The sequence below is a fragment of the Salarias fasciatus genome, chromosome 10 (assembly GCF_902148845.1).
Source record: "Salarias fasciatus chromosome 10, fSalaFa1.1, whole genome shotgun sequence".
Lineage (NCBI taxonomy): Eukaryota > Metazoa > Chordata > Actinopteri > Blenniiformes > Blenniidae > Salarias > Salarias fasciatus.
This window is the reverse complement of record NC_043754.1, coordinates 22,968,856-22,994,990: the sequence shown is the minus strand read 5'-3', so window position 1 is coordinate 22,994,990 and position 26,135 is coordinate 22,968,856. Positions and strand designations below refer to the sequence as shown.

At 46.0% G+C, this 26,135-nt stretch overlaps 2 protein-coding genes across 2 annotated transcripts; one reads left to right on the top strand and one right to left on the bottom strand.

The window, feature by feature from the left end:
• serpinf2a (serpin peptidase inhibitor, clade F (alpha-2 antiplasmin, pigment epithelium derived factor), member 2a) lies at positions 1-15,624 on the bottom strand. The gene is made up of 8 exons (XM_030100326.1): positions 15,604-15,624; positions 3,267-3,483; positions 2,392-2,535; positions 2,260-2,302; positions 1,667-1,812; positions 1,029-1,171; positions 766-961; positions 1-455 (listed from the first exon to the last, which is right to left on the bottom strand). The coding sequence occupies exons 1-8, from the start codon at positions 15,622-15,624 to the stop codon at positions 1-3; spliced, it is 1,365 nt and encodes a 454-aa protein (XP_029956186.1).
• A 1,196-nt stretch (positions 15,625-16,820) lies between these two features.
• Positions 16,821-26,047, top strand: LOC115394984 (solute carrier family 13 member 5). Its single transcript, XM_075410434.1, is given in 14 exon segments — positions 16,821-16,952; positions 19,576-19,675; positions 19,678-19,703; positions 20,259-20,295; positions 20,298-20,397; positions 21,346-21,561; positions 21,887-22,108; positions 22,841-22,963; positions 23,088-23,300; positions 24,479-24,582; positions 24,728-24,849; positions 25,208-25,369; positions 25,498-25,635; positions 25,919-26,047. Coding segments are annotated over 14 exon segments (1,806 nt in total). The 5' UTR covers positions 16,821-16,838.
• The last annotated feature ends 88 nt before the right edge of the window (positions 26,048-26,135 follow it).

Here is a 26,135-nt window from a genome sequence, read left to right as displayed (position 1 = left end):
TCATGCCGACACGCAGGGATCATCCTGCTCATTCTGCAGCTGTTCCTCGCCAGAGGGGGCGCTGCAGGATTGCGTGCCACCTCCCACTGACCCCGTCTCGCTGCACAGCTCACTGAGTGTGTCTGCTTTCTCAACCGTGTCCGTCACAGGTTGGTCGCTCATGGTGGCGTTGCTGTTGGGATCATCGTTCAGTGTGGGTTCATGGTTGGGGGCGGGGTTTGTGACCACGCCCATGAAAAGAGGCATAAGGGAAGCATCGTCCACCAGCGCAAAAACAAACGGGGAGTTGACGGAGAAGACAGAGACGGAGCGCGTTGCTGTCACCGCAGTAGAGGCTGACGCCTCCACGCCCTCCTCGCTGAGCTCCACCGTGCTGGCGTGATGGACCCCCGTCACCCGGAGCGGCTCGTCGGAAACACCTGAGAGGTTAGGGCTAGAAAACAGGGAGTCGAGGCCTGAGGGGGCAGGGGCCACCACAGGGAAGCAGGGGTGAGTTAACTGGTTAGTTACACAAAATTAACAACATTCAACATGAAATGTTGTTTAATGTTGAAAAAGCTTCAGTGATGCAAAAGCTACAATCCATAACACCGAACAAATGCTATTGTACACAACAATGACCTTTACTTTATGTGAGTAGAATAAGTAGTTCGCCTTAACTGCAACATGAAAATAATGAGGTACCTCCTGATAATACAAATTTTCAGAGACTTGCAGTTTATCAGTTCATCATTGTCTTCAGCTCATAATGTTTGTGAGGCTCACCCATGCTGCTCAGCGCCTCCTGCAGCTCTTGGCGGTACTGCAGCTTGACCTTTGGTAAGCTGACCTGCATGTTTTTCTCCTGAGGCAGACGTTCGTAGATGTCGGAGATGTTGAGTTTGGGCAACACGGACGAAATGTTTCCTCGAGGCAGAACCACCAAGAAGCTGGTGTTTCCTTTAAAAGGGAAGCTAGCAACCTGAAGGAAGGATTTGTCAATTAGTCAGTCTGTGGAGTTTGAGACCATCTGAAGGTGTTTGTGTTACCTGTGCTTGAAGCTCAGGGTGGTCGAGCAAGCGCAGAGGGTACTGAGGAGATTTCATCATGTCCACAGACACAGAGTTCTGGCTGTCCACGTAGAACGCACCTTTAGAGGTTCCCTGAGGGTCAAACTGAGTCTGCCACTCACCTGACAAACAGAGGAGGAGGAAGTCAACCTGATTCCATGTGGAAGGTTGAAGTTTATAAGGCTGTTTCTTAAGTAGAATGTGAAAAGTCAAAGCAAAGTTTGGAGCTAGTATCACGATTCCAGCTTTGTTTGGACGCTATGTTCAAGGAACATTTACATTACCAAAAAACAAAAAACAAGCCACAAACACCAAATATTCTTCAGAACATCTCAAAAACCTACAAAACAGTTAAAACAATATGATTACATCAGTTAAAAAAAAAAGACTGGAACAAGTCTACTTCACATGATTTTTCAGAAAAAAAAAAAAAAAAAACACTCCCAAAGAACAAACCTAGTACAGTCTAATACGTGTGGAACCAAGTTCAACTGCAGGCTTCAGATTTGATCCAAAATGATTTTGAACCGGGTCTGAAACCAGGCGTGAACCCTGGTCTGGAACTACTACTGGAGCCGGACAGACAGTTCCAGCTGTGGAAGTGTTGAGGAGTTCACCTTTGAAGTACACAGCATTGACGAGTATTAGCACCACGTCATGAGGGACACTTTCCAGGAAGTTGGAGATGTGACCACTGGTGGTGTTCTCCACCCACTGGTTAACCTCCTCCACTGAGAGCAGAGAAACAGGTCTGGACTGGTACCTGAAACAGAATCCCCGTCACATACGGAACACAGATGATCCACCAGGAGAAAATATTCATGCTTCCAAAGTCTACTGAAGCTGTAAACTGTGGAATGAGTCTTCTCATGTAATCTAACATCTGACCAGCAGGTGTCAGCAGAGAGCTCCACCAGAGAGCTCCACCAGGAACTACCGCATTCGTAGTTATAGTTGCATTGGCATTACTGTATCCACAGTAGCCCTGAATACCATTAAAGTTTTTGAATAGTACTTTGTTTTCTACTCTAAAAAATACAACAAAGTATGTTAACATTGTAAAATCTGTTCCAATCTGCTGAATCTGAGTAGTAACTGTTTCAGATTGACTGTTATTTGGCAATTGAGCTGAAAGTCTTCTGGTCTGCTACAGGACTGATTCTTGTGGTTTAGTCAAGAGCAGCCCCTGATTTACACATGTAGCCGTTACCTGGCCAGAGACTCCTCAACAAAGGACAGCTTGACCTCGAACCCTAGGAGGGGGCAGAGACACAGAGGTGACAGAGCCCATTTTAATGTCCACTGGCACTGCAGCAGGCTGAGAACATGGAGGACATCCCACCTGGTCTCAGGTACGTGCGCGCCGCCACCTGCAGAGACGACTGGCTGAAGTGGGGGAGGAGACGACCCAGAACGTGATGGTAACAGGGCAGATCCTGAGCGTGGAGACTCTGCAGAAGCTGTCGCTCTGTCTCATTACGAGCACCTGAAACGTCACACCCATAATCAAGAACCATTTTTATTCGGGATCCACAGGATCTGTCCTCTTTTTATTCCCCCATGTCAGCATAAGTAAAATCATACACAAAAGTTCCTCTCACTGAGAAATACTGTGAAGTTTGACTCACCAACTATGTTTTATTTCATAACAGCTAAATGGTCTTCCATAGACATCAATACATAATCACCTTAACAACATAAAAGATCAACCTTTTTTGTAGTTCTGTAGCTGTGTGCTGTATCCTGACACTCCCATGAGTCACTGTGTGAACAGGTTCTGAAGCTTCACACTTTATTGGACTAAATCTGTGTTATAAAAGGAGTCCCAGAGCGCTAGCAGCTTGCACAGTGCACCTAGCATTGCAATGACTCACGCATTAGTTAGTCAATTAAAGTAGGTTTAAGGTAAGATATAACACCACTTTTCAACTCCACTAATGAAAACAGTTAAAACTAGCTTTACAGTAAATTTTAAACCAGATTCAAATCAAATGTGAATTTAAGTTTGAAGCCAGGTAAGAAGACTCAGTGTTCAACCAATTTTCCAAAACCATATCTGGTGAACTGTTAAAAACCACTTTGGATGCTCCTGCGGCCATTTTGTTTGGCAGTTGCTTGCAAACCAGCTGTGTTCTGCTCTTCAAATCTGTAGAACATCTGTGACCATTTGAAGGTGACCTTCTTCCTGCTGTTTTCTGATGAACCCGAGCGACTGACCTAATGTGAGCTGAGCCAGTGCTACAGCCACGCTGAGCGGGGACACAATGACGTTGGGCTGCTGTGGGCTGACGGCGAGTTTCTCCAGGAGACGTAAACCCAGTTGCTCCACAGCGCCCCCTATAGCTCGTTGATCCTCAGGGGCAAATGCTCCTTCACATCTGTCAAGCTCCTCCTCTGCTGGAGCAGCGGTATCAGGAGGCCCCTGGGTGGGCTCCTGAGGAGTAAGATAGATGGGATGACTGTTGGATCCGTGTGAACAGGAAGTAAAGATGGCAGAGGGTTCACCACACTCAGGTATTCCTCACAGTCAGACCGCCGCAGAACAGACAGCATCCCAGAAGAAGGAGACACAGCTTCATTTCCAGATCAGCAGCCTAAAGATTACAGAGGGACATGTGACCACCAAACAGCCCTTCTGCCCTCATCCACAACGAGGAGAAAGGCCAGCTGGAAACTGCAGGGCTCATCCCCCGCTGTCGACATGGAGTGCAAAGCAATACAAGAGTTCCAAAGAGCACAACACAACACAACACAACACAACACAACACAACACAACACAACACAACACATTTCCAAAGGGTTACTTTGTAAGGAGTAGCTAGACGACCATAGAATGAAGTAACTGTAATCATTAACTTAAATCACAACTAGAGGTCACAGTAAATCTGATTGTTGCAAACAATGACGCATTGAAATGTGAGGAATTGATTTACTCACAGACAAACTACTACTATCCAACCAACTGACTAACCAGTTAAAGGTGCTGTAGGCAGGATTCCGCATCTCCGCCATTTTGCTTAGGATTACCTAAGCAAGACGGCGATTTGACCCATCTAAGATGGCGATTTCAAACCCAGCACAGCCAATCCTGTCCTGTTGTCTCTGACATCACGCCCTTACGCAAGTTAAGCCCCTCCCACAAGAATGTGCGACGAATGCCCTTTGACCAGTCACGGTTAGAGCCTCATGGGCTCTTCTGATTGGTCAATAATACCTGGAGCTGTCGAGATTCCTTTTCAGCTCAGAACAGAGACAGATGGAAACGCTGCGCCCTCGCGGTAGTGCAATTATGATACACTCCAAAAGGATTATCAATGGATACTCTAACATTTAATCCAAAGAAAACACAGAAAAATTAGCACTGACTAGCAAAATCCTGCCTACAGCACCTTTAACTGGCCTACAAAACTGAGTAACCAACCAACAACCAACCAACCAGCCAACCCACCAATAAACTAATCGAGTGCCCAAACAACCAACTGACCAATTAAGTAACCTACAAGCTGAGTAATAAACCGACCAACCAATCAACCAACAAACTGCTGCCTGACAACATAGTCCTAAGCTTTACTTCTTATTGTCTCATGTTAGCTGTTGCCAAAGCTGTCCGTCCCTGGGAGTGGGATCCCTCCATACTGTGGTTCTCCCCAAGATTTCTTCTTTTCCCACTCGGTTTTTGGAGTTTTTTTCTTGCCGGATGTGAGGGTCTAAGGCGGTGGTTGCTTCGTTTTGTCTCGTTACTATGAATTTGACATATGAACATTATGCTTATTCACTGTTTTTATTTTTACCAACCAATGTAACATCTTGAAGCCCTCTGAGGCAACTGTTGTTGTGATACTGGGCTATACAAAAATAAATTGATTGATTGATTGGATTGATTGACCGATTGACCAACTGACCGACTGACCGACTGACCGACCAACCAACCAAATAACTGACCTACAAACTGACAGGAGCAACTCTACTTCATCAGAGAGAAGCCAGCTGTGCCCAGCACGCAACTGGAAGAAGCTGGCAGATGTCAGCAAACAGCTGGTCTTCCCCTCAGAGATTGCCACTGCCACGTTGAGGCCTGACCTGGTGCTCTGGTCCCCTTCCTTAAAGAAGGTGTACATAGTTGAGCTCACGGTACCCTGGGAGGACTCCATGGAGGAGGGAAATGAGCAGAAGCACCTTCGGTATTTTGAGCTGGCTGCGGAAGCTCGAAATCGTGGCTGGAATGCTGAAATTCGCCCAGTGGAAGTTGGGTGCAGAGGCTTCATTGGAACATCCACCATAAAACTTCTGGCGGATCTGGGAGTGAGGGGCCACTGCCAGTGCACAGCTGTTAAAGCTGCGACAGAAGCAGCCGAAAGGAGCAACCAGTGGCTCTGGCTGAAGAGGAGTGACCACAGTTGGGCCGCTAAGTAGTGAGACAGGAGGTCTGCGGACATCCAAGGTGACTCATGACTAATTGGACTTGGGACACAAGCTCAGGACTGATCATCCTGCAGCTGGCCGCCTCTGGAGAGGGTGTATAGTGTTAGTGGCCGAAACACCCTATGACCCAGAGGAACACTACTGATGATGCATACCCATAAATTTATTCCTCCTCCTTCTCCTTCTTCAAGGCTACCAGTCACCGTTTACCGACAAGTCCACCGATTGCATATGCTCACACAAGAATAACAACATCACATTCTGTGTTTTCTGGAATCTACTATCCAACCAACTGACCAACTAGTTAACTGGCCTACAAAACTGAGTAACCAACCAAACAACCAACCAGCCAACCCACCAATAAACTAATCGAGTGTCCAATCACACAACCAACTGACTAAGTAACCTGATTAAGTAACCTACAAGCTGAGTAACAAACCAACCAGCCAATCAACCAACAAACTGCTTCCTGACCGATTGACCGACTGACGACCAACCAACCAAATAACTGACCTACAAACTGAGAGGCCAATGAACTAACCAGCCAACGAAATTATCAAGTGACTAATCAACCAACCACAATAACCAAGCAATTAGAGGTGTCCCCGACTAAGAATTTCCATAGTCGAATCTGATTCGTCCGATTCTGCCAATAGTCGACTGATAGTCGAATCTATCATCTTGTTTGGCGGAATGCACACGGAGCGTCGGGGCGCCTATACCCACAGCCGGCCCTGATTGCACTAATAATAATAAAAAATACAAATAATTAAAAAAAAAAAAAAAAAAACCAGCGCAGGCAGGTAAAACAACACTTATTTTTTCCTACACACTGAAACACAGACTGGAACAAAGTGTCGGTAACTCTAAACATCAAACAAATGAAGTATAGTTCAAATGACCAGAACCAAACCCTCTTCTAACAAACGGGCTAAAGCATGTTATTTATTTGTATCTATAATCTCTGCAGATAAGCTCACATTTTTTGGCTAAACAGTTTCTCACATTATCTGCTCAAATTAAATGAAATAGGCTTAATTGCACTGTGTCGGTCCGTTTCGCAGCGCAACATCCATGCAAAAACAAACACTAAATTAAATAGAATTAGCCTTTTAGATAAATAAAAATAATAATATAATAATAACCTAAAATATTACAATTAACGAAATAAAAGTCAGCATTAAAAATGAGAATTGAGTAACAGAACCGTCTTTTATTAGCCCAATTATCTGGCTACTTACCCGTTTAATGTGGAAAGCCATGTTGTTGTGAAGTGATATGAAAGGACACAATTTGCATTTGACTTTTTTTGGATCATCTTTGACTTGGTCTGAAGTTCTGTTTTTTTCCGACATTGTAAGACTTTTAAAGTTCAGCCAAATCACCACCGAGATGCTGCTCTGTGATGGAGCTCTGCGCAAAATGGGATTGTGCCACTCACCATGGTGGTTGATTCACAGACACTAAATAGATAGAATATTGAATAAAACTACAAGTTAAGTAAATTTTTCCACAGTGTATTTGATAGGCTAACATGTATATCAAATAGGCTTTATATCATGTTTATTTGGGGAAAAAAACCAAGCAATTCTATGTAAAATCAGTCATTCAGCACCCCCATACAGCTGTAATGGAATGGTCCTCGTTTAATAATCACATTTTTTCGATGCTTCGACTGCGTGATTGGTAGTCGAATCAGGCCCCTTCGAACGAATTGTCGAATCGTCGACTATCTGAGGACACCCCTACAAGCAATATACTGCTGCCTGACAGACCAACTGACCAACCAGGCAACCAACCAACCATCAAACCAACCAATTAACTGACCTAGAAGCTGAGCAACTAATCCAAAAACTAGCCAGCCAACCACCCAATCAACCAATTAACAAACCTATCAACCCATTAGCTGGCCTACAAACTGAGCAAAAAAATCAAATAGCCAACTAATCAACCAACCAATTAACCGTGTGACCAATCAACCAAACAAGAAACCACTGCCTGCCTACCTGACTGACCAACCAACAAAGCAAGCAACCAACAAACTGATCAATCAAACATCAACCAACCAACTGACCAGTTAACTCACCTACAAACTGAGCAATGAAACAACCAAAAAAAAAAACCCATCTAGTGACCAATCAACCAAATAAAACCAAATAAAACAACCAACCAACAAATCACTATCTGAATACTTGACAGAACATGCAACCAACCAATCAACCCAAAAAACTGACCAACCAACCATTCAATCAACCAACCAGGAACCAACCAATCATCCAACCTCGCTATGAAACAATGGAATGATTAAAAAGCCAACAAACCACCTTAACAATGAACCAGTTGGACCAACAAATGAACAAGGGGATCTGTAAGGAACTGAAGTGACAAACAAATTAACAAACCAAGTGACTAATGGATCCCTAACTAGTAAAGCATGCTGTAACCAACCAAGTAACTTGTTTATGTGGTAATATTAATGCTTGTACTAAATCTAATTCATAAGGGTTTCAAATCACTGATGAGACACAATGCCACTGATTGTAATGTTTTGCACTAGGAAAAACCGTTTACCGATTAAAAAAAAAGCAGAACTACAGACTAAACATCATAAGTCAGTTCAAGGAAAGTCTGTCTAAAAGATTCCTTCATTGACTAAAATATTCCCTCTACATCTGTCAGCAAGTCAGAGTCTGCACTGTTTGCCGCCAGACTAAAGGTTAGTTTTTCCAAACCTTTTGTGGCCATGCTGCTGAATACACACAGCAGAGAAGACCCCGAGCTCCAGCTCGGCCTCAGGCTCCTACACCACTGTGTCAGTGGACCTGACTGGTCTGAGGCCTGTTAAAAACCTGCACTGACCTCTGAAGTCACTGATCAGTTTGAGCGCCATTAGGAAGAGGAAGGATGGGAAGGAGCAGAGGATGAGCAGGGCTTACCTGAGCAGAGGAGAGCAGAAATGAAATGAGTAAAGACGTTGTGATCCTCTTTCTCCACGCTGGAGCGCCTCAATCCAAGAACGCCCCCGCCGGTGGGTTAATCATCGACACACTGTCTTTGAACGCAACACGATGTAGAAAATAAAGAGACAGAGTGTGTTTGGAAGCTTTCTGTCTTGTCAACAAACACAATCGACCCAGAAATGAGACGACTCCTCCGCAAGGGACCACAAAACACCTGATTAATCTGTGCAATAAGTGATTCAGCTTTTTTAGCCCACGTAGCTGAGCAATAAAAAAAAGCTTCATGCTAATGGTAAACTTTTAAATGTTTGCCTGATAATGGAAACTTTATATTTAACCATGAAGGACAATATCAGAGCTAAAGAACAGATATGACAATTGTGACAAGAAGGAAAAACATCTTATCATAGAAAAGCACAACAATACAGCAAAACTGAGGCAGCCAAAGTAAAATAAAGTGAAAACTGACAACAAAAAACAGAAGTCAATAAATAGGCTAGTCTAGAGTAAGGCTAATGTTTACACAAACCAAAGAAAGCAAAATCAAGCTATCATAGTTCAATTACACCAAACACAGCAAAAGTAATTTGTCAATAAAACTAAGCAAATTAAATAATAAAGCTTGACTTGAGCCTAAACCAAAATCTGAAGTGAAAACCCGTTCCAGTGGCCTCAGTGAGTGTCTAGGGTGTTCGGGGTGGCTTGGTGGGTGCAGTGTGCAAGTTGAGCTTGTTGGTGGCAGTCCGATGGACCCTTCGACACACCGCGTGGGCGAGTGTTTGTTTTTGCCGAGCTTTCGCGGAGCCGCAGTGGGTCAAATGGTGCATTTCCTTCGACCTCCTGCCCCCTCTGAGCACCTTTAGAGTTAGATGATGGACAGATCTTCTGCTGCTGGGACTCCGCCCTCACACAAACATGAAGCTCCACCCATCCTACAGCCTCACTGCCAGGAACAACACACACTCATACACTTGTATGTGTCATCTGAGGACACTCTGACTTTGACTTTTCAACAGGGTGGGATGAGGATCAGACTATCAGTGATGGTATTGGACGGCACTGCAGCTGATCACAGATTTCAAATATCTGTGCGTGTGTGTGTGTGTGTGTGTGTGTGTGCGTGCGCACACTAGACTAAATCTGAAAATATGTACTTTCACTGCTGGTGTTAAATCAGTACTTATGCTGTGACTTGTGCAGTTGTCCCTACTTGCACTATTTATAACTTGGAAAAAAACAGAAAATGCATTTAAATGGCACAAAAAAGTTGATCGTATTTTCTTCAGAAAATCTTGTATTTTGATTTTACTGTTCCTGTGTCACACTGATTCTCTTGATGCTTTTCTTTTCATTCTCCCAGGTGTTGAAGTCAAGCTCATTTCTGAGGCTGATGCAGGCTGGTTTATGTCCAGTAGGTGGCAGCAGAGGACAATGTGAGAAAACAGCAGCTCTGTCCATGAGCAAAAAACCATGCTTTTATTCGTGTCTAATCTGTCCTTGAATCTGAAAAACACCGTGAACTTTCACGTCACACAAAAACAAGGAAATTAAATTAACTCAATATGAATTAAAATTACTAACCTATAATCAGAAATTGTGTGAAAGTTGTTGAATATTGCCATGAGCTCATTAGTTTAATGACAGATGGTGAAGTAAAATGTTGAGCAATGAACACACACAGTAATGCTGCATTTAAATCCAGTTCAGATTCAAACTTTCTGGGTCATTTGACCACTTTCCTAAAGAGAACTCTTTCGATGAAGGTCATCTTTTATTACCTCCGCCAGGAGGTTATGTAATCATGTCGGTTTGTTAGTTTGTTGGTTGGTTGGTTTCTTAGCAAGATCCCGGAAAAAGTAATTGACGGATTGCAATGAAACTTTGTGGAAAGGTGGGTCTTGGGCTAACTTAGAATTGATTAAAGGAGTCATATTATGCAAAATTCACTTTAAAAAGGAGTCTTTACAGTCATACTGCCTCCCAGAGCCTCTGTATGATCCCCCAGAAGTGAAAAATTCAGTCAACTCCCTCAATTGTGCACTCCACTTTTAAGAAAATATACACACAAACACGCAGTTCTGAAATCTTCCTCTTCTCGATGTCATGAAGAGGAACGCCACTCCCCCCCGGAAGAGGATCCAGCCTTTGGCCGGCCCCCGAATCGGTCGCTCATTTCGGCTGTATTGTCTCATCCATCGCCAGTGTTTTCATAAAGTCAGCTCCTCCACCGTCTTCAGGTGGGTCAGCTGACGAGCTGACAGTTTTCGCTAACTTAGCCACAATTAGCTCGGATGGGAACGTAGCGGAGCTCCTCTCCCCAGCAGAGAGGCACTTTGAGTCGGCCGCAGCTGTGACGGCGCCCGGGCGTCTGACTTCCAGAGGCTGAGTTGGGGCCGATTGGGTAAACGGCCCGGAGCTGCTCCACGGAAGCTGGTCCCGAAGCCGGCGGAGACGCACGGCTCGCGTGTGGCCGCTGGGCCGCTCCTCTCCTCGCCGGGAAGCTGCGGAGCCCAGCGGAGGCGCACTGCGCGCGGGGCGCAAAGTCACCACACACCGGCAGCGCCGTCCGGATGAAGAGGGCTGCTCCTCTGAGAGGCTCTCTGCTCTCGATATCACACGAACAACACATGATATAAACAGAAAATAAAAAAAACCACACCTCATTTCGCTTCTGCAGGTCGCTCTGCTCGTCCAGCCACATTGATCTGTAATTTATAGACTTCCAGCAAGGATGAGTACATGGTTTATGTTTCGATCTCAAATGAGAGCTTTTCTTTATCCAATAGTTACTTTTGTATGGTTTATTCTATATAAAAACGGTAATTTCCGCGTTTGCTGCTGTCTGGGACCCTGTTGAGCTGATTCTCGTGCCTCCCAATGCTCCGTAATAACAACATATAGGAAAAAGTTTACGTCCGTGAGGTCGTGCATTGTGTTTATTTCGAAACTTCCGGTGGTAACTTCCTGTAAGGTGCTTTCTTAACAACAGTAAATTTACAAGGTGGGCGTGGCCAGATGCGTTCAAGTTCATCACGCTGTCAAAAACAGGCTGTTCTGAGGAAGGCTCCTCAGAGCCACTGAACGCTCAAGCTCCGAAAATAGGACGAATTTGGGGCAAACAAACTTATATACTATGTTTTTAGGTGTCTGTGACCTATATGACGTGACTGAAAAATAGCATAATAGGTCCACTTTAAATTTTGGTGATGATCCGGATCACTGTCTAGATCCAGGAATTTTTTAAAGGATTCTTTATCATTGAGAGATAGGGAGTCTTTCACATGGTTGAGCAGGCCCGCCGACAGGGGGCGACAAACGCCTGGTTCACACAGGACGCGCCGCCTCCGACGCGGAAGTGGGAAGCGCCGCGCACCGACTGTCAGATCGGCGCAACTGTTAACCTATCTGACGGTTCATACAGGAGACGTGGCGGACCGCGGCGTCCCTAGCGGCTCGCGCCGTGGACCACGGCTGCTCCGCTCCTCTCTATTTTTTGCGTGCCGTGCACTGCCAGTTGTAAAGCTGGACAGAGCAGATCGCACCTCACAGGAAGTCGGGAACAGAAAATACGACAGAATCCGGTCAATTTTCGAATTAAAATGAAGTAAAATAACATAAATTATGTCGCTTTTCAGTTTTCCTTTTCAGATAAACACACACACAGGGAGAGAGGGCGACACGGCGACAGAGAGAGGCATCGCACGCTGCAGCGCTCTGCTCCGATCACACCCCCCCCACAATCACAATGTTGTGCGATTATATATGGTGTTCTTACGGTTGTTGGTGACTGATTTGAGCTGTGGCGGAGGGTCTGCGCTCTCTGAGTGCCAATTTCTAGTTCTTTCTAAAATAAACCCAATGTGTAGACCATCTGACCTCCAGGTGGCGCCACCACAGCACGCAGTGAGAGGCTGAACTCACAGTGGAAACTTTACTGGTGATTATCTTGACTTCCTGGTTTCTAGAATGACTTTCAGGGACTCCTGTCATTGGTGTGGACCAGCTGGGTGAGTCAGATCTCGTTCAGGAACATAAAAGTCCTGACAGCAGCTGATGTCCAGCCAGATCTTCCTCATCTGTCAGTGAACCTCTGGATCTCCATCCTGAAAGCACTAGACACACTTTTCCGGCAACTCATCGCACAATAAACACAGCAGTCCCACCTCAGTGCAGCAGGAACACTCCTCAAAATCCCTGTTTCCACAGCGCCTCTATAGGTGGTTCTTCATGGTACAGGTCAGGTTGTCATGACTTTCCACTGATTAAAGTTGTGGATAGAACCCAAAGACCCGTACTCAACCCGGACCACTTCTCGGTTCTCCCCCGCTGAGGTCCCAGGCGCACAGGTGCGGGTCTCAGGAAGGAGCTCCAACACTGCCGTCTGCTGATTGGTGGTAACGACTGTCTCACTGGACAAACCGCCATGTCTAAACAGTTCATCAGCTGGAGAAACTCCAGCTTGGTGTCTGCACATGCTGCTTTACACACTCTGGTTGTTTTAATTCGTTTTTTTTTTCTTCTTCTTTTCTATTATGTCAGCGCTGACTGCAGTGGAGACACGTACCTAAGAAGCAAAATGTGGACCCATACTGTTGAGGACCAGCCTGCACTGTGCCACATCACCAAAAAAGGTGCTGTGGAAACAAGGCAAAAGTCATCACACTCCTCCAAATAATTCCTTTCATCTCCCCACACCCTGATTCAGCAGAACACGATCCCCAGCAGGAGATTCTGGATGTCGTCAGAAAGATGAAGTCGACCTTGGAAGCCCTTCAACACTGGCTACATTTACACAGGCCCAAAAATCCTCCGTATAATTGGAGTGTAGGTAAAGTGAATTGTAAATGTGTCATGTAAACACCCAAGTGGTTTCGCTTCACTCGAAGCGGATTGTATTTCGGATCTGATTGTACGAGGTCGTCTACGCCGATCGATAATCCACTCAGTATCTCACATATACAGTGCTTGACAGCGGAGAAGATTAAACTGGGTGTTATTCATTCCGCGTATGCGTTCCCTCGTATGTATTGACGTGATGACATGCGCAGTAAACGCGAAGCAGGGAAGACAAAAACAAGCAGAAGAAATTGACGGTGATTGAAAAACACATTTTTAATAAAAACTCTGAGAGAAAAATACACTGGAGAGGTGAGATGGCTTCAAATCGTGCAGCAGCGAGTTGTTCAAAGAGCTCCGTAGCAGACTACCAGCAGGCCGCCCGACCGGTGTTATGGATTAACTGGTTCCCATTTTAACGAGTGACAGAATTCTGTGCAAACACATGCTGATAACAGCAGATGTTAAAATAAGACCCACAAAAGGCTCTTACTTTCTAAATATACTGTAACTAACCAACGTTCGCTGGAACGACTACAAGTTTCAGTCAGGATCTCAACTTCTGTTGGTCACAAGTTAACATGGACACCAGTTAATTTGAAACATCAGCAGGCAGAGTGGAGCCCCGGTGCACACAATGAGACCTGCCGCTCGGCGGGGCGGTATTCCAGCCGGGCCGGGGGAGTGCTCGCTCCTTGAGCAGCGTCTCATGGAGATGTTGGGAGATTGTTTGAGCAGATATCAGCAGATAAAAACACTCTGCTCGGCACTGAGGACTGCTGGCTGCAAAGCTAAAGACCTGAAAGTTCCTTGAGAGACTTTGTGGGCATGTCATAGGACACCGTATAATCAGCTTCACCCAGGGCCCTTGTAAATGAGGATTCATCGTGGATCGCTTTGTATGCCGTCCATGTATACATGCTTGTTTAACACGATCGTTTTCAAAAATGCCCATGTAAACTGGGCCACTGTTCCCACACTACATAACTTCAGGACCACTTCAGACTGAAGCAGGACTGAATCTGCAGAGTGGACGATGAAGGCTCCCCTGCCTCTTCATCCTCCTCCATGTCTGCAGCTTTCTGCACTGTCGACCTCATGAACCACGGACTGTCTCTGATACAGTCCCTCACTTCACACGAGAGCCGTCGCGATATCAAATTTTCTCTTCACGATTATCATCGGCAAAAAATATCACGATAACGATATTATCACGATATCAGCAAAAATTTAACAAAAAATGGTACAAACATTCAGATTCATCTTAGTTTTATTTTTGTTTGTTTTCTCTCTTTTCCCAGATGAATTACATTCAGAATATCTGTCAATGAGATGTTGAAACAATATGAGAACAGTAACTGTACAACTGCATGACAAAAGTGTAGTTACACTCAACTATTAAAATCTGATGAACTGATTAACAGAGGATCCACAGCAGAGGCGTAATTTACGCAGTGTGGTGGGTTATGAAAACCCACGGGCCCTGTTAGGGTGAAATCCTGTACCACCACCACACGGCCGAGAATTTTGTTTGTTTGTTTGTTTAACTCCGAGGCGGAATGAGCGCAGCAGCTGCTTCTCTCCAGCCAGAGGCGCCGCTACTGGCTAGGGCCCCGAGCTGAAGGGGGCCCCGAGGGACGGCTGACATCAGTCAATTTCAATGACAAATTTAAGGCGCTACACTAGACGCTGCAACGACAACGTGTCGAAAATCCCCCGCATGGGGCCCTTTTCCGAGTACTCACTGGTTAGTTGCTAGAAGGGGGCCGGCGGAGAAGACGGCGGATATCAGCGACACAACTTGAAACCCCCCCGGACACATTACAATGACACGTCTGGAACCACCTAATGGGACCCCACTACTACCCCCGGCTTGCATCAACGTGCAGTCAGTGTTGCGAAACACACTTTTTTTGGGTTAGGATGAGCGTCTCGCTGTCGTTGTCGGCCACCGCCGACATGTTTAGTTCACATCGTGACACTCGCTAACTCGGAGCCACGCTAGCTAGGAGCCGTGCCGCTACCGCTGCTGCTGTGTTAGATGTTGTGGTGTGGGGGGGTTGGGGGGGGTGGCTGCAGGAGGGAGACGAAGCAGGGCGGAAGAACATGAGCGGGTTTTGAAAATACAATTCAACACGTTTCAAGTTGCACTAGATCCTCTATGCGATATTATCATGTGCGCATTTTGAACACGATATTGAAATTTCATTTTTTTAATACCACGATTATCGGCATAACCGATTTACCCGCGACAGCCCTACTTCACACTGAACATGCTTCTATCAAGAACTGCGGTATTCCTGAAGGACCAGTCCTCAGTCTCAAATTCAACTGACCTTGGTCAGGTCGTCAGCCATGACAGAATCTCCCTGCACTGCTACGCAGATGACACTTCACATAAAAACAGACCTGAACCCATCTTCTGCTTCACCATCCACCCCATCGTCTGTCCGCAGGAGGATCCTGAACTTTCTGCAAACAAACAGCTCCGGAACAAAGGTCATATCAGTTGTTGCCCCTCATCAGATCCGGCCACCTGTAGCCTTCTCTGCTCAGGACATCCGACTCTGCTGGCACCAGGCTGGGTCTCTGGTTTGATCCTGAGCATCAGAACAAAACATCTGAAAATCAGCACACGCCGGTGTCCGTCACTCACCCTTCCAGGCTCTGATAAACTTGTCCTTGACTTTATCTGCTCTAGGCTCTACCACCGAGACTCACTTCTTCTCCAGTAGGATCAACAGAAACCTTCAGAAGCTTCAGTTCATTCAGAAAAGTGTCGGCAGATTATTGACAAATACAGACAACAAACGTCACAGAACAATTGAAAAGATGTTTCCCGACCCACCATTGACTCCTCACATGATGATTATATACTTGAATTAAAAAAAATTCTTTAGATTATATGCAGATGAGTGGAATTACTGAGATATGACAAGGCACAAGAAATTTGAGCAAATCAGGTTAAAGTCCAATGATTAGCCTCTGAGCGGATTCTGCCAGTAGCTCAGTGGGCAAAACCCACAGCGTTAGCATGTTCGAGTGGCCGCATGAAAACATGTTTTGGAGGCATTTTAAGCAAAAGTTTTAATGCTGACATGGTTTAATGTCACAGCCATGAATGAGTGTTTGCAGTGAGTGTTTGTTTTGGGTTGTGTGTGAGGACAACCTGCAGATAAGCAGAAGTGAATGAGCTGATGTTCTGAATGGGAGCAGGGCGATAAAAGACGGGTTCGTCCTGACGCAAACGCATCTGATCTCCACCTCTGTGTTTGTTCACACAAAGTCTGCAGGGACACAGTGTGTATGTCTTTATGTGTGTGTGTGTGTGTGTGTGTGTGTGTGTGTGTGTGTGTGTGTGTGTGTGTGTGTGCATGTGCATGTGAGCAGACACACATAGAGTTAATATTTAGTGTGGGCCGTGAGCTGCATCTCAATGGTGTTGGACTCAGACAGAAATCAGACTGAGAGGAGAGCCGAGCGACTTCAGACTGACTGAGAAAGTCTGATCCTTCATCCTGACGTCTTCATCTTCATCCTGAAACCTTCCTCCTCCTCGCCGCCCTCGGCCATGTCGGTTCTTCCTCTGCGGGTGAAAATGTTGCGGCAGGTTTGGAGGTTGAAGGGCGTCGTGGTGCTCGTGTGCAGCCCGTTTATCCTGCTGCCGCTCGCCATCAGCACCAAGGTGAGCCCGTCAATTACCAGCGCAACTAACCGGTACAACTAACCACTCGACTAACCAGTTCAACTAACCACTTCAACTACCACTTCAACTGACCAGTTCAACTAAGCTGTTCAACTGTTACCTTGATGTTTAAATTAGTTCCCTGTGAAAAGAATTGTTCAAAAAACACCTGTTGGAGTTTCCATGATGTGTCAGGCTGCAGGAAGTTGTTGTTTACTGTCACCTTGCCAGTTAAAATACAAACTAACAACTTTAAATTAATCAATTTAAAGTTAAATTTATAATCTCAATTATGTGTTTATTGTGAATTACCAATTTCAATGATTAGGTCATTGTAAAATTGCTAGTCTAAATGACTTGCGTGATGTGATTTACCAATTCAAAGTGAGTTACCAGTTTACACAACCACTTCACAGTGAAAGTACTAGATTTCTCATGTGATTTGCCAGTTTAATGTGAATTAGCAACTTAAATTACCGGTTTACTGGTAAAACTACATGTTCAAACGACTAGCTTAGATTTAAATCACTAGTTCAAATTACTATTTTACAGTGAATTAGAAATCAAAATCCTCTTTTAACTGTTAAACTAGTTGTTTGACTTATAGCTTAATGTCAATTTCCCACTTTAATAATAGACAAGCTTCAGTTATCAGTTACTGTTAAATTAGTCATTTAATTACCAGTTTGATTTTATTTCAGCACATTAATGAACATGTTGCCAATTAATTTGACCAGTTCAAAGTGAACATGACTGATATGAATGATTAGTTTACTGGAATTACCAATTATTATTAAATTACTCATTCATATAACCAGTCTACTGTGAATTTAATTGTCTAATTAAACAAATGAATAGTTAAGTGAAGTAATATAGTGTTAAACTGCTATTTTAAATGACTAGGTCATTATAAATTTACCACTTTAAAATAAGAATTTACCCATTAGAATGAACCCATTTACTGTAATATTAGCTGAATTATCAGCTGACGGCAGTAATCAGCGGAGAAGCAGTGAATTTGAACATGTGGAGAAGGAGACGTTACTTTTGGCTCTCAGGAATGTGAGTTGTTGTCCTTCCTGCTGGTCGGGGGCAGCGTGCTGCGCTGCTGTTTGTGGTTGATGAATAACCTGCAGCAGGTTCCAGTCACTCATTGAGACTCCTGAAGCTCTCACACATAAACAAACCTTGACAGCGGGATTCTCGGTTCCACCGTCTCTTCTTCGAAAGGCTCTCGCGGCTTTCTCATGATCCCCGTGTGTGCGAAGCGGCGGCTCGGCGGGTTTCTCACCTTTCTTCATTTTCACATGAACCAGGACGAACATAACTGAGGCGCCGCTGTCGGCCGCCCGGCGCTCTCCTAGCAGCCCTGGCAGGCTCCCCGCCGGCCTTCCCACACTCACATGTTTCAGTCTGCTGCTTCGCATGTTTCTACATGGAGTGCCACATGTTTCCCCCCGCAGCGCCGCATGTGTCGACGAGAACTGTCACGATTCCTCCTGCACCGTCACGCTGCCTCTGCCAGCGCCATGTTTCCTCCCGGAGCCTGGCGTGTTTCGGACATCTTCCATGTTGCTGTCAGGAGTTGGTTTCGCTTAATGAGGCTTCCAAACAGGGGTTTAGTCAAATAGTAACAAAGCTGGCAACAGTTCTGAATGATACAAAAACTAAAGTGTGAACTGAGCTGAGTGAGCAGGACACAGAGAGACAGAAGCTCGTTTGTCTTTCTTTTCTTTTTTAAATAACAAACCGTAGCTAAGTTAATAAAATCTACCACCAAAGAATTCAAAGTCAGACACTTTCAAGGGTTTCAAATGCCTCCAGAACCTTCTGGAAACTTTACGTTCACATTGCAATTTTATATTGGCTAAAGGTTTCATTTGAATTCAGTTTATTAAAGTTTCAGGCTGACTTTTAGGTACAGGCTAGATTTTGACTAGATTTTATTTATTTATTTTTTTGATAGTTTTTAATGATCTTTGGGTTAATTTGTCTAGTTTTCATTCCAGAATACTTTTAAAACTAGTTTTTAAAAAGTTTTAGGATAGTTTGGACTTAATTTCATGAGTTTCAGGCAAGTTTTGATTGAGCTAAAGGCCAGGTTTCACTTGATTCTAGCTTTAGCGTTAACTAAATTCCTACAGACAAAATACATTTCATGTATCAAAATGCAATCTTAAAATAAAAATCCATTCCAGTCAATAGTGAGCGAGCATCAGGCTAGAATTTCTTTACTAAAATTTGGTAAAATCATCAGGAGTTGGAAATTAATTTAAGAGATTAATTCAGGACCTTAATTTAAGACAAGCACACAGATGACGCGTCCGGTTCATTTATGAGGAGTTTGATTCCCTCCAGGCTCACAGCAACAGTCCCGGACGACACTCGACCACAAACATTCATTTATGGCTAGTTTTAAGTATGATTTTAGTCTATTGTTTTTGGTTAGCTATAGCTATTGATTACAGGGTCATTTTTAACTTGTTTCAAATCTGTTTTTCTTTTTTTTTTTTTGTAATTTATTTCATTGGCCTCAGACTGATGTCAGTGTGTGTGTGTGTGTGTGTGTGTGTGTGTGTGTGTGTGTGTGTGTGTGTGTGTGTGTGTGTGTGTGTGTGTGCAGGAGGCAGCGTGTGCATACGTCATCGCCCTCATGGCGCTGTACTGGTGCACCGAGGTGTTGCCACTGGCCGTGACGGCGCTGCTACCAACCATCCTGTTTCCGTTCTCGGCATCATGGAGTCCAAGGACGTAAGAACACACACACACACACACACACACGTCCCAATCTAGCCTTGAACAGATTTCAAACTTCTCTGAAACATTTCCAAAGTACTCCCAAAGCGTACCATCAACACATCGTCGATACGGTGTCAGTAACTCGTCTTAGCTCCATCCATGTCTACTCTCTAACTCCTCCAAAACCAGAAAAGATATGTCCCAAACTACAATTTAATATGTCCACAATTAATCTTTAAACTAAAAAAAGCCCCAAACTGGGTCTTTGGCCTGTCCAAAACTAACCTATAACTAGTCTAAAATAATTCTAAAACTCCTCAACTAGCCAAAGTCAGTCTGATTATGTCTAAACTAGTCAACAGCAAGTTCAAAATAAGTGTTAAACTAGCCCATAACGAGGTCTAGTATTCATTGCTAACTAGTCCTAAATGTGTCAATGGAAACCGCTAGTAGATTTGGAAGATGGCGCAAAGCTTTTCATTTCAAGTGTGTGTGTGTGTGTGTGTGTGTGTGTGTGTGTGTGTGTGTGTGTGTGTGTCTGTGTGTGTGTGTGTGTCCTGTTGTCAGGTGTGCATGCAGTACCTGAAGGACACCAACATGCTGTTCGTGGGGGGCTGATGGTGGCCGTGGCCGTTGAGCACTGGAACCTCCACAAACGCATCGCCCTGCGAGTCCTGCTGCTGGTGGGAGTCCGGCCCGCCTGTGAGTCTCTGGTGACGCTTTACACCTTTCTCAGTCACGAGATGATCTCGTATAAAAAGAGTGTTAGAGAAGTAAAGAGGTGACAGAGTTTGTCATTCTCTGAAAGACTGAAACAACTCAAGAAGAATGTTTCTGTCTACAAACAACTCAAATGCTCTTGGACGTTCAGAGAATCCATAGAAACCTCTGAAAACAGGCTAAAAACCACCGCATGGACTCAGGGACATTTCAGAAAACTTACAGTGTCCTGTGGAAACTTCTGAAGATCATCGTCTGTGACTGGTGTTCAGAGAACAACCTGCTTCTGAACACCCGACCCACCTGTTCTTCCCGCTCCCGTCAGGAAAGCGGTTCCACAACATGAAAACTGTCTATCAGCACTTTTCAGACCCATCATCTGTAAACACTTTTTAAAACCATCATCTGTGAACGCTTCACAAAACCATTGTCTGTGAAAATTTCGGAAAGCTATCATCTGTAAACACTTCAGAACACCATCAACCGTGAATGCTATTGAAGATCACTGTCTGCAAATACTGCTGAAGCATTTCAAAAAAAAAAAAACATGTTAGAACCACTGTGAACATTTTTAAAAATTTTCTGTGAATATTTCTGAAAAAAAGCATACTCTAGAAATACCCTTCAAACCCATTGTCTGTGAAAATTCATGAAACTTTTATGAGAGCTTCTGAAACATTCCTGAGACAGGTTAAAACCATGTCTGTGAACACTGAAAACTATTGTCTAAACACATCTGTAATATTTTTTAAAAACATTGCCTGTGAGCACAGTTTAAAGCCTTCAAACACTTACAAAACATTTTCAGAACATTTCAAAGCCATGGTCTAGACACTACAGTGTTCTGAGCGCAGTGCGGTGGATGATGTGTTGTGTGAGTGTGAGCAGGCGGTGGACGAGAGACGTGCTCTCTCACTCTGTCTCCCTCTCTCAGGTTGATGCTGGGCTTCATGGGCGTCACGGCTTTCCTCTCCATGTGGATCAGCAACACGGCGACCACCGCCATGATGGTGCCCATCGTCCAGGCTGTTCTGGACCAGCTGCACAGCGAGCCGTGCTCCACCGTCCGGAGCGATAGCGCCACCAAGCTGCAGGAACATCAGGAGAAAACCATGAGCATCCAGACTGCGGCTCCAGAGAAAGGTAGGGAGCCTCTCTGAAGCTGACATTGTAAAGAGGGACCCGTCAGATGTTCTGTGCTGTTCCAGTCTAAGGTGTTTGTCTGCAATTAGGCTCTTCTTCTGGGTTTGTTTGTCAGGTATGAACGGATCCCACCAGGACCTCCTGCCAGACGCCACGTCATCAGAACAGGAAGTGATGTCAGAGGGTGCAAAGCACACTGAAGAAATCACCAAACCGATACCACAAGACAAACCTCCGTCGAGCAACGGCAGTCCCGGTGAGTCTACGGATCAGGTTCGTGGAGGAACTCCTGCTTCCTGCTCCTCTCAGAGGAGCTGCAGGAGCAGCAGGAGGTTTGCGGCTCCTGAGGTGAGCCGTGAACTGATTCTGTGTCCAGCGGTGGTGGAGAGCGTCAGCTTCGAGATGGAGGTGGAGGAGCTCAACAACGAGGAGGAACAGAGGAGGAAGATGAGCAAAGGCCTCCTGCTGAGCGTCTGCTACTCCGCCAGCATCGGCGGCACTGCCACGCTAACGGGAACCGGACCCAACCTGGTCCTCTTGGGACAGATGAACCAGTAAGATCCCCGAAAGTCCTGCCAGAGGACCCACAAGTAAAAGATGACTAAAATATTGCTGAAGGAACCTTTAAGAGCGCTTCCAACAACCCTCTGTCTGTCCTGCATTAAACCAGTATGAAACCATTCTGAAACTGGAGGGAAACTGGTGTGAAACCAGTAAGAAACCAGTCTCAAACAGCCTTAAAGGTCTAATACACGATTTTCTCGAAAAGACGAAGCCCCAAGTCTGTTACTCACTTTTTGAACAACGCGCATGCGCCAGACCATCCGCCCGGCTCTCCTGCTTCTCCCAGGAAACGCGGAAGTGTACGAGCGCGATCTCCTCTTCTCCGGCGTGCACGGCTCTGTTTACAGTTTCTGCGATTCGCCTCGCTCATAAATAAAGCTTTTTTTCCGAAACAGTTACAGTTTCATGATGTCAGACTCGCCATCGGTAAGTACTAGCTCAGAAGCTCACCGGCTACATAAACACTCTGAATGCGCATGCGCAAAAGGGAGAAGCTGATTGGGCGCAAGCACGTAGAACCGCCTTACGAAAGCAGCTCGTCAGAATGATTGACAAACAGACCCACCAATTATTTAGGTGATCCACCCGGAAATCAAAATCGTGTATTATACCTTTAAAGTATTGTGACAGTCTAATGCCTTGATGACAGAGTCTTTTTGGTTAGTCGGTACAAGAGGCAGAGCTGAGAGTGGAGATGTTCACACTGTCCCCTCCTCTCACAGACTCTTCCCTCAGAACGGTGATGTTATCAACTTCGCCTCCTGGTTTGCCTTCTCCTTCCCCACCATGCTGCTGACGCTGACGCTGGCCTGGTTCTGGCTGCAGTTCCTCTACGTCGGCTGCAAGTCAGTGCTGCACCTCCTCCGACACCTCATACACCTCAGCCTGTACCGTCACACGTTATTCTGATCACACCCCCTCCTGGCCATATCTCCTCCTCACCCCTCCTGTCCCGGTGTCCTCCTGCAGTTTGAGGAGAACGTGGGGTTGCGGCTCGGCGCAGTCGCAGAAGGAGCGTGCGGCGTACGATCTGATCCGAGAGGAGCACGGCCGCCTGGGAGCAATGAGCTACGGAGAGTTCAGCGTGCTCGCCCTCTTCATCCTCATGGTGGCGCTGTGGTTCACGAGAGACCCGCGTTTCATGGACGGCTGGGCAACGCACATCTTCAACGCCAACGCAGAGTGAGTCCACTCACTGAGAGCGCCACCTGCAGGTCACACCGGAGTTACTGTAAATATCTTTGTAACTAAATGTTTCTTTGTAAAAGGACAGTTGAAACAGATGATTGCTTTGTGGTGAGGTCTGTGAGTTGCAAGGAAACGTCACTCTGAATAAATTTCTCGCCACTCTCGGTTCTGTGGCTGGATTGGTGGAACGTGGGAAAAACCAGCTGGGAGGAACAAATTCACCCAGATGGCCTGAGGGCAACAACTTCAAACACAAACAGGAAGCTTAGGAGCAAACAAGTGAGTCGTGTCCCGGGTCCAGGGTTACGTCGCCAGCCGGATCAACCCGAACACCGCGTGGCATGACTGGCTCCGCCCCCTCACCTTTCACTTACTTCTCTTTCATTCATAAAGTCAGTCTGTGTATCCCATCCAATCAGAAGACTGGAGACGTTCCTGTCCTCGTTCATTTTCATTCACAGGATCAGACTCTGTACTCATTAACCTGGGGTCCTTGACTTCTTCCCCACAATCCACCTCCCCGTCTGGTTTTGTTCAAACTCAGCCTGAACCTGTGGAGAATTCTCTCAATCATAAACACTGTCACAAACAGCTAATGCTAACTCTTTTTAGCATTTACACTCATCGTGGTAACACAGCATCAGTGCTACATGTCTGCGCGGTTAAACCTACTAGCTTTAATCAAGCCACAATGTTTAGCTTGAGGTTTAACCAATATGTGAAGACGTGAAATGTCCGTAAATGATTGGTTTCAGGTGCAGTTTGTGACAGTTAAAAGCTGCAGTACTTCAAGAAGTACAGTGAACAGAAAGACAGCTGGCGAAATCCACCCGTGTCAAAGGAAGGACAGGTTCATTGTGTTTGCTGGCAAAGTGAAGGTCGGAGACCGTGACCATCTCCTCTGGATTCAGAATTACAACACTCACAGAGGCTGGCGGGGGGGTGGGGGTGGGGGGGTCACTGTGGTGCTTCAGTTTGTGTAAACAGACTATTTCGACACATTTCCCGATTGCATGTCTTGATAACAATACTCAGATGTCCCCTGACCTGTCAGCGGCCTCCAAAACTTCCCTCATTTCACTCGTGTTTCATCATGTGCTCATCGACAGGAACCGGGGTTTGAATCTGGGAGGTTGAATTGTTTTGATTGGTAAAGCTCGCTCTGTCCACAGGTTCGTCACTGACGCCACTGTCTCGCTCTTTGTGGCCATTTTGTTGTTTGTTCTTCCCTCCGAGCCACCACGATACCTCTGCTTCTGGAGACGCTCTGACACAGGTAGCGTTGAGCTAACGCTGACATTCACAGCTAATTCTAATCAACAAAGCTAATGCTAGAAAACACTGCTGGCACCAAAACACGCAGCTAGAAGTTAAAATCCAGCTCTAAAGTTTTCGTCACTGTTTATCTTTCATCCAATCAGAGTCGCAGCTGTCTCAAGGCCCCGCCCCCTCTCTGCTCACCTGGCAGGTGACCCAGAAGAAGATGCCATGGAACATTGTGCTGCTGCTCGGGGGAGGCTTCGCCCTGGCTAAAGGCAGCGAGGTGCCCATGTCCTCCACGTCCCCTCATGTCCCCTACATCCAGGTCCCCTCATGTCCCCCATGTCCCCTAAATCCCCTCATGTCCTCTATGTCCCCTACACCCCTATGCCCCCTCATGTCCCCCATGTACCCTTGAGCCTTATGCGCCCCCCCCCCCCCCTTCCCTACATCACCTCATGTCCTCCATGGCTTCCATGTCCCCTATATCCCCCCATGTCCCCTCAAGTCCTCCATGTCTCCTCCATCCCCTGAAATCTATCCACGTCCCCCCATGTCCCTCATGTCCCCTACATCCCCTCACATTCCCCACGTTTGCCTGGACATCATAAGTGTTGTTTGTAAAGTGCCTGTCCTCTCAGGAGTCGGGCCTGTCGCGCTGGCTGGGGGCTCACATGACGCCGTTGCACTCCATCCCTCCGTGGGCCATCGCTGTCATCCTCTGTCTCCTCATCGCCACCTTCACCGAGTGTGCCAGCAACGTTGCCACGGCAACACTCTTCCTGCCCATCCTCGCCTCCATGGTAACCAACCAAGCAAACTCTCACATCCACACACTTCTATCATCAGCAAAGAAATTCAACTTTCTGTTGCTTCTTATTTTTGGTTTTATTGTTATTTATTTGTTGTTGCTGTGATGTTTCCGGGTCAGTGTCAGTCCATAAAGCTCAACCCGCTCTACGTGATGATCCCCTGCACGCTCAGCGCCTCCTTTGCTTTCATGCTGCCGGTGGCCACGCCCCCAAACGCCATCGTCTTCTCCTCAGGATTCCTCAAAGTCTCCGACATGGTGAGTCCTGAAGAGGGGGCACTCGGGGGGAACGAACGAGGGCAGAGGAGGGGAGCCTGAGGGGTGTTGTACCAGCCAAGTTTATGTTGTTATATGATTTTCACATAAATACCAAAAACTGGATCATTTGTCACTTTTTAAAAAGACTATTATATGTGTAGGTGGTTTCTCCATTTTGGATATTTTCTCTCTGTTTCTTGTTTTCTGGTGCTGTTAAACTGTGATCAAAACTTTTTCTGAACCATGTTTTGCTCCTGACCTGTGCTCGCTGCGTCCCCCGCAGGCCCGGACCGGCGTGGTGATGAACGTTCTGGGGATCGGCTGCATCACGCTGGCCATCAACTGCTGGGGCCGCATCATCTTCGCTCTGGACACCTTTCCCTCATGGGCCAACGTCACTGTGCCTGCATGAAAGCCCCCCGCCTTCATACGAACTCCCACAACAAGACCTCCAAACTTCATACTCCACCCCTCCAGAACCCTCCAGAACTGCCCAAACT

Bases quoted from the DNA above. Each gene is read 5' to 3' on its own strand.
- serpinf2a (XM_030100326.1), bottom strand. From the start codon at position 15,624: ATGGCTGACGACCTGACCAAG. The intron at 1,813-2,259 runs GTAACGGCTACA...ATTCTGTTTCAG, and splicing joins GTTGAGGAGTCTCTGGCCAG to GTACCAGTCCAGACCTGTTT. The intron at 1,172-1,666 runs GTGAACTCCTCA...TCTGTTTGTCAG, and splicing joins CAATGCTGTGTACTTCAAAG to GTGAGTGGCAGACTCAGTTT.